The sequence below is a fragment of the Rattus norvegicus genome, chromosome 13 (genome assembly GCF_036323735.1).
Source record: "Rattus norvegicus strain BN/NHsdMcwi chromosome 13, GRCr8, whole genome shotgun sequence".
Taxonomy (NCBI): domain Eukaryota; kingdom Metazoa; phylum Chordata; class Mammalia; order Rodentia; family Muridae; genus Rattus; species Rattus norvegicus.
The window spans coordinates 68,487,963-68,500,955 of NC_086031.1; the positions used below are offsets into that span (position 1 = coordinate 68,487,963).

At 41.2% G+C, this 12,993-nt stretch overlaps 2 protein-coding genes across 9 annotated transcripts in view; both read right to left on the reverse strand.

The window, feature by feature from the left end:
* The window catches only part of Rgsl1 (regulator of G-protein signaling like 1), a 54,749-nt gene that overhangs the window by 22,405 nt on the left and 19,351 nt on the right, over positions 1–12,993 (reverse strand). For all 8 annotated transcript variants that reach the window (XM_039091355.2, XM_039091356.2, XM_039091358.2 and 5 more), the window contains 4 exons: positions 10,647–10,749; positions 6,157–6,350; positions 1,161–1,278; positions 538–655 (listed from right to left, as the gene is read on the reverse strand). In XM_039091355.2, coding sequence (XP_038947283.1) covers positions 538–655; positions 1,161–1,278; positions 6,157–6,350; positions 10,647–10,749 — 533 coding nt within the window. The remainder of the gene's footprint in view (positions 1–537; positions 656–1,160; positions 1,279–6,156; positions 6,351–10,646; positions 10,750–12,993) is intronic.
* Positions 2,859–4,735, reverse strand: LOC120096281 (heterogeneous nuclear ribonucleoprotein A3-like). Its single transcript, XM_039091359.2, has one exon. It carries the CDS (start codon positions 4,674–4,676, stop codon positions 3,603–3,605), a length of 1,074 nt encoding a protein of 357 aa, XP_038947287.1. The 5' UTR covers positions 4,677–4,735; the 3' UTR covers positions 2,859–3,602.

A 12,993-nucleotide genomic window follows, 5' to 3' on the forward strand; every position in this document is an offset into this window, starting at 1 on the left:
AGGGTAAGAGGGGCAGTTGCTTTTGGGAGGAGGAGTGGGCATGCTCACTGCCAGCCCTTGGCATCATCTTTCTGGGATCTTCTGGTCTGTGGGACACATGCTGCAGGCCCACCCTTTGTCATACTGCAAGGTGAGGCTCATGTTGCCAGTGACTGGATGAGCCCAGGCTAATCAATCTAATCTTTGTGCAGAAAGATGAGCAAAACCATTTGTCCTGACCGCCAATCCAAATCCTTAAAGTAAACATGAGCTGCAGCAACACGGACAGTGCCATCTCCGGAGATCTTGTGACTCTCACGTATTGGCGCCAGAGGCAGGCAGATTAGAAAGGGACTTCCCAGGACAGTTTTTCCAGAGCCTCAGATTATCCTTTTGTAAAATGGGGCTTAAAACACAACTCACACAGCCAAGAATAATCCTTTCTTCCAGTGATGTATCAGGTGGCCTAACAGGGACAATCTTTTGTACAGTTGACAGTGCTTGGACAATGGCTTTCCTGCCTGAAACATCCTCCCCTCTCTCTTCTTTCTCACTGACCTGAGAATCATGTAGGTGTGTTGTTATTGTCTTTGAGGGCTTCCTAGGGACGACATGAGTTTCAACAGGCTCTACCTCCACAGGACGCGGTGGGAACAAGTCTTGGTATTCCTTAAACCTACCAGAGAGAGAACATTAAAGAGGATAGAACCACCATGTGTGAAATACAACAAGCTCTATTCCATGTCAGCTTCTGCAGGAGTTACAATGAGAATGGTGGGATACTCAAAAGCTCTCTTCTTGCTATCTCAATTCTTATATAAAGTCAGCCTATATATCCTTCTTAATACTGTGCTCTTCCTCTCTCTCTCTCTCTCTCTCTCTCTCTCTCTCTCTGTTTTGTGTATGTATGTATATGTGCCTGTGTATATGTGTGTGTTTGTGTGTATATGTGTCTGTATATGTGTATGTGTGTGTGTACGTGTGTGTGTGTGTGTGTGTGTGTGTGTGTGTTGCAAACACACAACACAGTCAGGCAGGAGATTTCAAAGTAAGCTTGGTGTTACTGTTGGAGGACCGCTCTAGCAGTACACTAGGAGGTCTAGGACACCTTTGTTCAATGTGACTTTTCAAAGCTAGGAAGCAACTCTAGAAGGAGCCCCAAACCCTCTGAGCATGCTCACCACTTTTCTTCTACAGATTTCATGATAATGCCCTGGAGCATCAGCAATGTGGTGGTGGTGATATGGCGCGTGTTAACGACTTCCTTGACAAAAGGAGCATCACACTGCAGAATTTCTTCTAAAGAATTAGAGAAAGGGAGGGAGAGAAGAGAAAGGAAAGAAGGGAAGGAGGGAGGGAGGGAGGCAGGGAGGGAGGCAGGGAGGGAGGGAGGGAGGGAGGGAAGAAAGGTCATTTTTGTCTGTCGTTTGGTGATTTCATGAGGCTCATGGCCCTCTGTTCTTAAGATGACCTCACTATGAGCTGAGCCTTCTACAACTTACAAATCTCCAAAGAACATTTCGGAGCTGGGGACCGAACCCAGGGCCTTGCGCTTCCTAGGTAAGCGCTCTACCACTGAGCTAAATCCCCAGCCTCCAAAGAACATTTCAAATGTTATGGGAAACTAATTATGGGAAACTTTCTTAGTCCCATTTCAAAGATGAAAGCTTAAAAGAAAATAAAATGTTATTAAAATAAAATTTAAATTCGTTTCTGTAGCTGGGGTGAAGTTTTTCAGTTTAGAGAGAGGCTTAGGAGGAAAGGAGCAAAACAAAATCTTTAGGTACAGAAGGAGAGCTCGAGATATGGAAATCACTGTGGAGTACACCATGACACTCCTCGTGTCCAGAGACGGTCGGTTAGTTAATGACTTGAGAATGCACTGTGGGGCATCTGGATATCGCTTTCCCTCTGAGACCCTCCGGAATGATGTACAAAACTCATCTTGAAACTCAGCAAACAAGTATTCCTTGTATGTGCTGATGCATTAGGATAAAAGTATCTCTTACATTCTAAAGGACAGGAACTTTGGGTGGACCTCACAGTCAGAGTTAATAATGTACCCTGAGGTCACTTAAGGCTTTATAGGTCTACTGCAGTATACATAGGCTGTTTAACCTGCCTTTAAGAGAACTATATATCAACTGACCTTCCTTGCCTTAGATTTCCCGTGTAATTAATCTTTACATCTGATGCAAATCTCAAATTACATACTCCCCCACACCCCTGTCCCAAGATGAATGAATGCATGTATGTTATGGTAATTTGCTATGGACAGAAAATAGGACCAAACCAGCTTTGTAAAATGAATGTCCACAAAAAATGTTGGAGCAGTGTATGGGTTTCGCTTGATAGCATTGCCTTGTTTGACATCTGGGTCAGTTGAAATCAGCTGGAATCAGTGACTTCATCCCTTATCCCTTAATGATTTCTGTAAAGTACCCCATTCCGTCTTCATATTGTGCTTCCTGTGCTGTTCAGTAAGAAAGAGCACAACCCTTTGCCATGGACATACATGGGAACACACAGACAGCATTCAGGCAGGCACAGGTTCATACTCACGAAGTGGGAGACTGCCAGGAGCCATCTTGAAGAGGCTAAGACTGTAGGATGACTTTTCCTGAAATGTCCACCATTTTGTATAGATGATGGTAGACACACTCTGGAGGCAAGACCCTAAGAGACTAATCTCAGGATTGATTCCTGCTATTGATATGTCCTTCCTATCATCATTAAGTTAATTTAACAATCCCTGGGTATTAGCCCACCCTTCTGGGCAGATTTTCGGCAGATCACTGAAGATGTACTGTCTTGTAGTGATGCAATATGGACAAAATAGATGATTTCTTAATTCTGATGAGTCTATAAGAATTCCTAAATTTTTTTTTAAATTTTGAGATCTTTTTCATTTTAATGTAATCTTAATGCTATTAAATTCACAAATATGCTATTTTTTATTACCCAATCCTAATTATCTAAAACACACATTTGCAAACATACAAGTATCTATTCTCTCCACATGTCAGCGCCCAGTCATCATGGTTTTGGAAATGGGAGAATAGATTCCCCTTAAACTGCAAGTCAGTAGGTGTTTCTTTACAGTTAACTTTAGCAAAATTCATACAAAATAGTGATTAACAATGATCTTCTTTACTTGTTAACTCACAAGGAAACACCTTCAAAACTGCATTTTGTTAAAGTTTCTGTACTAAAATGTAGAAAAACTGAACTACACAAATATTGAAAAGTTAAAAATTCCTTAATTTTTTATTCCTGGTACCACTACCACAATTTACAGGGCAATATACCTGATGTAATGAAAAGAAAAAGAAAAAGACAAAGCTACAACAGATAAAAGACCTCAGGAATGTACATCTAATTGACACTACATTGCATTAATCGATAGCTGCACTTTTGCAAACTGTGGCTATGACAGTCCTGAACAAGAAGGGCTTCCTGTTTAAGCTGCAGTAACTTTTCTGACTATGGATCATCGTTCCTTCTGTGGCAGATTTTTACAGTTCCTCTAATGCATTTAGGACGACTGTCTCAAAGTAACCTGCAGCTTTCCTGACAACTCCTCGCTCTCTCTCCTGCTAAGAACTGTAGCCGTTTGTTTTATTTTAAAACCTTCTGCTACCATATCCACCACTTCCACCTCCAGATCCATAGCCACCACCATAGGGACTGCCTGAGCTTCTTCCACCAAAACTGCCCCCCTTCATGGGTCCATAATTAGATTGTTGCTGTCCACTATAATTTCCAAAGTCATTATAGTTCCCACCACCACCATAGTTACCTCCACCAAAATTTCCTCCTTCATTGTAACCATCATATCCTCCTCCTCCACCACCATATCCACCACCTTGGTTTCCATATCCTGGTCCACCACCTCCATAACCTCCTCTACTACTGTAACCAGGACCACCACCATAGTTGCCACCATCACCTCCAAATCCATTATATCCACCATCACCACCTCCATAACTGCCTCTGCTGCCACCACCTCCACCACCATAGCCTCCTCTTCCACCAAAGTTTCCTCCACGCCCAAAGTTTCCTCCGCCACCACCAAAGTTTCCTCCATGTCCCATAAAGTTGCCAGATCCACCTCCACGACCTCTCTGTGATCCAGCAGACTGCATCTCTTGTTTAGAAAGGGCCTTTTTCACTTCACAATTATGCCCATTAATAGTGTGGTATTTCTGAACAACAATTTTATCAACTGTGTCATGATCATCAAAAGTTACAAAAGCAAATCCTCTCTTTTTCCCACTCTGCCTATCTTCCATAACTTCTATGGTTTCAATCTTGCCATACTTTTCAAAGTAGTCTCTCAGATTATATTCTTCTGTATCCTCTTTAATACCACCAACAAAAATCTTCTTCACCGTTAAATGGGCACCAGGCTTTACAGAATCCTCTCTAGAAACAGCTCTCTTTGGTTCCACCACACGTCCATCAACCTTGTGTGGCCGAGCACACATTGCAGCATCCACCTCTTCGACACAAGAGTAGGTCACAAAACCAAAGCCTCTGGAACGTTTTGTTTGAGGATCTCTCATTACCACACAATCTGTAAGTGTGCCCCATTTCTCAAAATGTTCTCTTAAGCTATCATCTGTGGTTTCAAAGCTCAGACCACCAATAAACAGCTTCCTCAGCTGCTCTGGTTCCTTTGGATCGTGGCCCTCCATTTTGAGACCGGACTCGCCTCTTCCAACTCGAGTTCAATATGGGACCCAAGAATTCCTAAATTTATACTAATAATTATTCAGCCCTTTATAATAAAGGCTGCAATTAAAGTCCTCTCTGACATGAAAACTGCAATTAGAACTCTGTCAGTCTTCACATGTCACACGTTAATCTCATTAGACTGAAAGCAGGCAGGCAGATTCACAATTTAGGAATACATTCTTTTAGGCCATAAAACCTTAACTAAAGATCATAAAAGGAAAGAATGATTTATTGTAGTTGCAAGGACAGAAGATAAAGTATTGACTGGTTTTGTCTATGCAAAAGTTCAGTGTTAACTTAGACATAAGAATTATAGTTTAGGCTGTCAGTGAACCTGTGGAGTTGGCAGTGGAACTTAGCTCCTGGCAGAAGACAAGGGAAAAGTAGAAATTCAAATCTGGGCTCCCTCTTGTTTAAGGCACAACAAGGGGGAAGTGCTTTATAACTTCTTATAATTGCATTAATGTGATATCAATGCAACATTGGTGATTCTGAGTTTATTATTAATGCATTTGAATTGTATCTACAAACTGGCACATCCTAGCACATGGCAGGCAGATGCAGGAAGTTTGAGAGTTTCAGGCCAGTCTGCAATGTGGCAATACCTGTTTCAAACAAATAAATGAACTAGAGACACTTGTTACTTTCGAACTTCTATTTTTTTTTTTTGTATTTTTATGCTTGTCTTGGATAAACAAAACAAAACCAAGTCCCCCCCCCCCAAAAAAAAAAAAACCCACGAAAAACAAAAAACAAAAACAAAAACAAACAAACAAAAAACCCACCAAACAAATGAGCTCCTTTCTGCCTACATAAACTCTGCCTGTTCTCCTGTGACAGACAGGAAGCTCAGCGCGACAGCGTTAGAAGGGCATTGTGTTCTCACCTCCTTTTTTACAAGCTAAACTTTACTTGCAATCTCTAGCTAAGATGTATTCCCACAGGCCAAGTTTACCACTACCTTAGACAGGAAAACAAGTCACCATTTATAAATGTTTGTCAGACAGACGGTTCTCCAGCTCAACTCTTCTTCCTAAGACTGGAGGGCACCACCTGTTTGCTTATGGCTAGCGCCATTTTGATGATAAGTAAATGGAATTTACATTAAATGGACTAAGTTAGCTAACTTCCACGTGTTGCACTTTCTTTGTTTAGAAAATGCAGCTACTAATTCCTACCTTACTGGGATTAGATTCCCCCAAAATAAAGGTAATTAATGATACACGTATATAAATTTATCTCACTTGTGGCTCCTTTCACCAATGTTTATGACTTTGGGCTTAAAATTGTTCTCTGCATTCATCCTCGGTGTCTCAATATTGCCCCCATGTGGCTAGTCCCCTCTTCGGCTCTCTCTAGCGGTTTTGATGGAGTCAGGCTACTTCCCACACTTTTCCTCCCAAGAAACCGAACGGAGAATTAAGAGAAAGAGAGGCACACCAGGAGGGACCTTGCCGTGGAGATAAGTCTTGGTTATATTTTCTAAGGATGTCTTATACGTCTTCTCATTGGTCTCCATCATGATCTTCTGCACGGCTATCAGGAACTGCAACGGGTTTTCAGACTTCCGGTCTTTGAGGAACTCTCTGAAGTACTCCAGGTGTGCATTATTTAGGAGGATTTCTGTCATGTTCCTGGAAAACGGAGCATTGTGTTGAGAGAGAGGAAAGATAGTGAGCTCAGAGACCGTTCTGGGTAGGGAATGGAGTGGAACATGAGTTACAGCATAGCTTCTGGGGCTGGGAGGCTGCCTGCCTCTGCCTCTCCAGTGCAGGGATTAAAGGCGAGACCCCAGCACGTCCGACTGCTCCTTGAATGGAGTTAGAGCTAATGTTTCACCCACAATCCCCTTTCCTTTTCTCTCACAGTCTTTTCTGAGTAGGCTGTCCTCCCTCTGGGGTTTCATCTTCATTGGCAGGGTGTAACTGTATCTCTAGTTACTCCCCTCTCTAATTTTAACTGCTCGCGTAACCTCATCTTACGTCACAGTCACAGTTATTAGTCAAAGCTGCCTGCATGTAACCATCTTTTGACCAATTTACCCATTTACGGACATATGCCTTTATGTTGGATAATACCAATAGGTTTTTGATAGGCATCGTTTATCAGGATGACATAGCTTTATTTTTTTCTATTCTCATTTTGAAGGCTTTTTTCCCCTTAAATCATGATTTTTAAAACCATGGTTTAAGAGATATCAGATGAGATAATCATGTAAGTTTTCTACCTCATTTATTTAATATGGCATATGTGGTGGTTAATTTTGGTTGTTGAATTGATTGGGACTGAAATTGACTAAAAGGTATGTCTCATTTCTTGAGCAGATTTATTTGAAATGGAAAGGTCTATCCTAAATATAAGTTGAATTTTTCAGTGTCAGCCCGAGTATAAGGGAAATGAAAAAAAATTGTATTTGTTTACTTGCATTCACTCTTACGCTCTTCCTCATCGATACTAGAATTAGCTTCCTCAACTATGACCAGTGAGTGACTCTCCAGGAATCCCCCCAGGTCTTCAACACCAGACCGCACCTCCTGAAGCACCCAGCCTCATGAGCTGAGCAATCTTTCCAGTGTGAGGTGGCCATTGGTGGACTACTCCAGTTATATTGTATACGAAATCTCAAAAACAATTTCCTTTCAATACGTACTCATTCTATCAACACTGTTATTCTAGGGAATACAGACAACGTTTAGATGTTAACTGAATCTTGTGTTCCTTAGACAAATTCCAGTTGTTGATGCTATGTGATATTTTTTTTTATTGTTGTTGCTACTGGATTTGGTTTCCTATTTGTTAGAGATTTGTGTGTCTAGATTCAAAGGGAAGTAGTAGTCTGAGGCTTTTAAGATGCCTCTGCTTTGGGAATCAGGAGGATATTGGCCTCATAGGATAAGTAAGAGTTTCTTCTATTCCCTCAAAGAGCAATTATAATGTTGGTACTATCTTTCCTTTAAATATTTCCCAGAATTCTCCAGTGATACTACCTAGGATGTGCTATATGAAAAAAATTAAATAATTAAAGATCTATCACTTTTTTTGTTTGAGACTGGGTCTAAATGTGTGGCTCTGGCTGTACTGGGAATTACTTCATGAACTCCCAGAGATCTGCCTGCCTCTGCCTCCAAGCGCTGGGATTAAAGATGTGCACCGCCATACCTGGAAAATCCTACTTTTTGATCCTGCTTGAAGGAGACCAGTTTTTAATCACTATTTTCTGTTTTTTTTTTTTTATTTTGTTACTGTTTCTATAAATTTAGCAACACTTTCAGGTTGTCTTCGAATCAGCTTTTAGAAACCTGAGCATTTCTAGAAGATTATTACAGTAACTTGTTAATGAAGTTATTGAAGTAACTTGCGCTTCACAGTGTGTTTCCGTGGTACCCCCTCTGCTTTTTCTTAAGTGTTTTCCATTCTCTTAAGTTTCTTTTAAAATTTATAATAAAAGGGCGGCAAATTAAAATAGATATAATTTATATATTATTGAAATATATATTTTTATTAATATATACTAATGAAATAAACCAGACCCAAAGACTGTATAACACAACGAACTTCTACACAGTCCAAATAGTAACTCAGAATAGAGGCTGTGGGGCTTCCTAGGGCACCCCATACTTTTCTTATTGAATATCTCTTATGTGCTTATCCACCACAAAAAAATTAAAAAGTACTGTAAAAGATGTATGCATTGTGCTTTATGTGTATGAGCTCTTTGTCTGCCTGTCTGTAACACGTGTGTGTCTGCTTGTGCAAAGGCCGGAATAAAGTGTTGGAGCCCTGATCCTGGAGGTTGTAAGCATCAAACAGATGCGAGGAACTGAACTCAGGTCCTTGCAAAAGCAGCGACTTCTCCTAACCACTGAGCCATCTCTCAAGGACCCATTCTTTTCATTTTTAATTACAGTTTTAAGGCCTTATGGTAAGCCAAGGAAAATGGGCTAACTGGGTCCATCTTTGTCCTATCTGGGATTCCACACATGGTCTCTTTTCTATGAAGTGGAGCCCCTACATGCAGTTTAAGACTCTTCCTGGAGTCTAACTTTTCTTAATTCACACTCAATTTTTTTTCTCTTCTACTATACACCCATAGGGTTCAGACAAAACTTAGTCATAACACTTCAAAGTCAGCTTTGTCAATTCCCAAGTATATGTCTTAGATTAAGGGCAGGAATGGCTGGGTGTGGTGGTGCAAGCCTTTAATCCCAGGACTTGAGAGGCAGAGGCAGGACAGCCAGGGCTACAAAATGAGACCTTGTCTTCAAAACAAAACAAAACAAAACAAAACAAAACAAAAGCAAACAACAAATAGAAAAAGACAAGAACTGTCTTTATTGCTATGATGCATATTATATTATACCATTATCATCAACATCATTAGATGGCCAAGACATAGCATGTGATCAATAATAACTACACTGAGGAGAACCAGGAACATGCTTAGAAGAACTGCATGTGTCATCTCTGGCCTTAGCTGTGATCTTAAGTCATGGGCTATCTGGTTTAGAAAAGACTTTTTATGATCCATGCTCAACTAGGTTGGAAATAGTTGTGTCGTCTGAGTGGAGGATGGTGACTAATACAGACTAGAACATAAAGAGGAATGGTTGGTTGCATATCAGGAAATGGTTTCCATTATCCAAGGGGAGGAAAATTTAGTCACAGTGTTTAGGACAGACAGAGGATTCACCACCTCTGGCGAATGCTACAGTAACAGAAGCATTCCTGTGGGCATTTTTTTAATATACAAAATATTTTTCTGGATATTTGACTGTATTTTTATACACTACCATGTTTTCATAATCTAGAGATGAACTTTTCATGTAGCTAGCAATTACACAGAAATGGAGTAAAATGAGTAAGTTGGCCTAAGAGAAAATTATAACCAAGAAAGGAGGAAGCATAGTTAAGAAATAAAGCAGTAAAAAGTAACATGTGATATTGGCCATGCTCTCTGGGATACAGTTGGGAGCAGGAAATTACAGCAGATGTAACTCTCAGAGAACCTTTTATGTCTAAGTGGCATTTGTGCCTATGTGGGAAATGCCACAGAATCTTTTCTCAGCAGTGATGGACTCTTAAGACTATTTAGAAAGTGGAGAGATATGAAGAAAGAAACCAGAGGCTACTTTAACAGTATGGGACCTAAAGTCCCCAAATGAGTTGGGATATATGTGCTATTCACAACAATGTGTGTGTGTGTGTGTGTGTGTGTGTGTGTGTGTGTGTGTGAGAGAGAGAGACAGAGAGAGAGAGAGAGAGAGAGAGAGAGAGAGAAGACAGGATTAAGCAAAGCCTGCTTCATCTACAGTGTGGAAGACAGTCGACCTATGCAGGCTAACATAGAAGGGGATCCATGATAATGACAGTTAATGTGGAGATTCCTAACAGGTCAGAGTGTTCAGAAAAAGTGACTGCTGATTGCTCCACCTGAAATAGGAAACATACATCAACCTTCTCTAAGGCTCGGGGAACATCTCAGAAGCGAAGGTAGAAAGAATGTAGGAGGTGGAGAATACGGAGTGCTGTGAAATGCTATCTTTCAGATATGGCTGTGGACCCATGACATCAGTAGTGACCTACACAGGGTCTACAAAATACTGACCCATCAATATGCTATCATGGATGGATGGATGTGTGTGCGTGTGTGTGTGTGTGTGTGTGTGTGTGTGTGTGTGTGTGTGTGTGTGTGTGTGTGTATGAATGTATATTTAGAAATACATACAAATTTTTAAAGTTGTCTGTTATAGTTTAAGTTTGAAAAAGTTATTTTGTAATACATGTTATACGGTACATTATAAAACAAACGACTTAACATGTAGAGTGTCTTGTTCATATGCATACGATCTACAGAAAAAGGTCTGGGAACCCCAACATAGAAATGAAGTTTATGCCTAGAGACACTACTCTAGCTAGACCCACCATCTTACCTCGGTCTCATGGAAGGCTTCCTTATGACGGACCTTTTGGCAAAGGATATTTTCCTTTGTGAGTATGAGACCCTGGGTTGCTTGATAATTTCCACTGTAAAATCTGAGAAAGACCACACAGTTAGGTAACAATAGTTTATAAAGAGTTAATGAGAAGGGACATTTATCAGGCATCATTCACAACTCCTGTGTCAGGCACAGCTGGACACTGACATCAGGTCAAGGTGTATTAACTATGCACGTTGGCCGTCAGGCCTACAGCTCACCTTCCTTAAAGTCACTGGCCATTAGGCCAAAGGCCACCTTCCTTGGAGATGCTGGCCATTATGCCTAGAGCCCATCTTCCTGAGAGACTGCTGACACCAAGTGCACTGTACTTCTTACTGGAGTACAGTAAGGTACAGTAAGGCACAGTCACTGTACCTTACAGAAGGTGAGATGCTACCGACCTTCCAGTGTAATTCTTTCATCCAGCCACGATGCATATGGCGTCCTGTCTTTGTTGGCACTTTGGCTGTTTTCTTGGAAGCACTTCTACTTGCCTCTTGAAAGTTTTACTTTGTAGCCATTTGAACTTAAGACTATTGACCTCATCTTAAAGTGGCCCCGCTTGACTTCTTGCTTTAGCTAGAACCATTTTCTTTCTAAGGATGTGACTCCCACCGCAATGGCGATCTGGCAGTCCTTAGACAGCTCAGAACAGCTCAGTGGATGTACGTTAGACCAATTACTCGGAGAAATGTACTTAAATGTTTTTGAAAGATAATAGATTCCATGGATCTCACCATCATCAAAACTCTTTGAGGGTTTGGGATGTTGTTAGTTGGCAGAGTGCTTACCTAGCATTCGTGAAACCCTGGGTTCAAGAGCAGATACAGAGTTATCTCCCTGTTCAAAACCAGAGCATGGCCTACTTATACAGTTGATGGCTTGAGAGGCGTGGTGAGTACAATGTGCACATTCAGGGCATTTTTGTCTGATTTGAAAATATTTCTGTGATAGGCGGCATACAAAAGTTATTTAAAAAACAATAGATATGTACATTGGCTCTAAATAAATGCAACTGGATTGGTTGAAAAATGAAATTCGAACAATAGAAGACTTGGTATAGAGGAGAAAAAAACATCCCACCAAGGTGTACAACAACAATCTTTCCCAAGGCTAAACACGTAAACAGTGCTGGGACAAAACAAAAGCACATTTTAAAGTCACAAATAAGCCCCAAGAACTCAGTTAAAACACCAAGATAAGAAAAAGATGTTAAACATGGGAAGAGCGTGTTAAAAACGATAACTTTCAGTGTGTAGGACATAGTGAGCATGAAGACAAGTTCGGGACTTGAAAAATAGGAAAATTTCCCACACTGTGTTTTTCTTAAGATAACTGGCATTTCTGTAAACGAGAGACGCTTAAGAAACCGGACGTTCCTTCAGTAACAAAGAGAAAGATTCTTTACTCTTTGGCTGTGGATGCACCTCGTTCCCCGAGTTCCTACTTCGGTTGTACCTGGATGAGAAGCCAAATAAACCCTTTCTCCTATGAGTTGCTTCTGTCAGGCATCGTATCGTGACAGACAGCTGGAAAGGAGACTTTCCACGTGTAGAAAGGTGATGTCCAGTCAGCACTGTTGCCTGGATACTCAGAATGCCACCACGGGCCCTCATTAGAGAGGATGCTTATCAGAAGTAGGATTTCAAGGAGTCCTGGATGAGGTCCAGTTCAGTGGGTCTACTGGACACACAGATCTAGACAAAAGTCATTTCTCCAGTCCCTAAAATGATTTTTATCTATGCGTATGAATGTTTTGGCCTGAATGGATATATGTGCACCCGGAGTGTGCAGTGCCCATGGGAGCCAGAAGAGGGGGGTGTCCGATCCACTGGAACTAGAGTTATGGTTGTAAGGGGCCATATGGGAATGGAATCTAGATCCTCTGCAAGAGCAGCAAGTGCTCTTAACCCCTCAGCCATTTCTCTAGCCCTGGCTTCATACTCTTAACAATTGAGTTCTAAAATCATTAGGCGTAAAAGCAAGAACGAGGTAGAACAAACTCGATTGGCATACGTCATCAGCATACGCAAGGCCCTGGGGTCCTAGCTATTGTTTCTGTCTTTATTTCTCTTCCTTTTGTTCCTCATCCCTCTCACTTAGTACCTCACAGGTCCCTTATTCCTGCTGATTCGGGTCAACTTAAGAGAACAGGATGAGGAATGCTTTCCCTTAAAGGATCAGCCTAAATATGGCCATGGAGTTCTAGCCAAAATATGGAGTCGCTCATGCGTGAAGGTACTGGTGCCAAGCACTGAAGCCCAGGAGAGGGAGGAAAGGCATGTGTGAGACAAAGGGA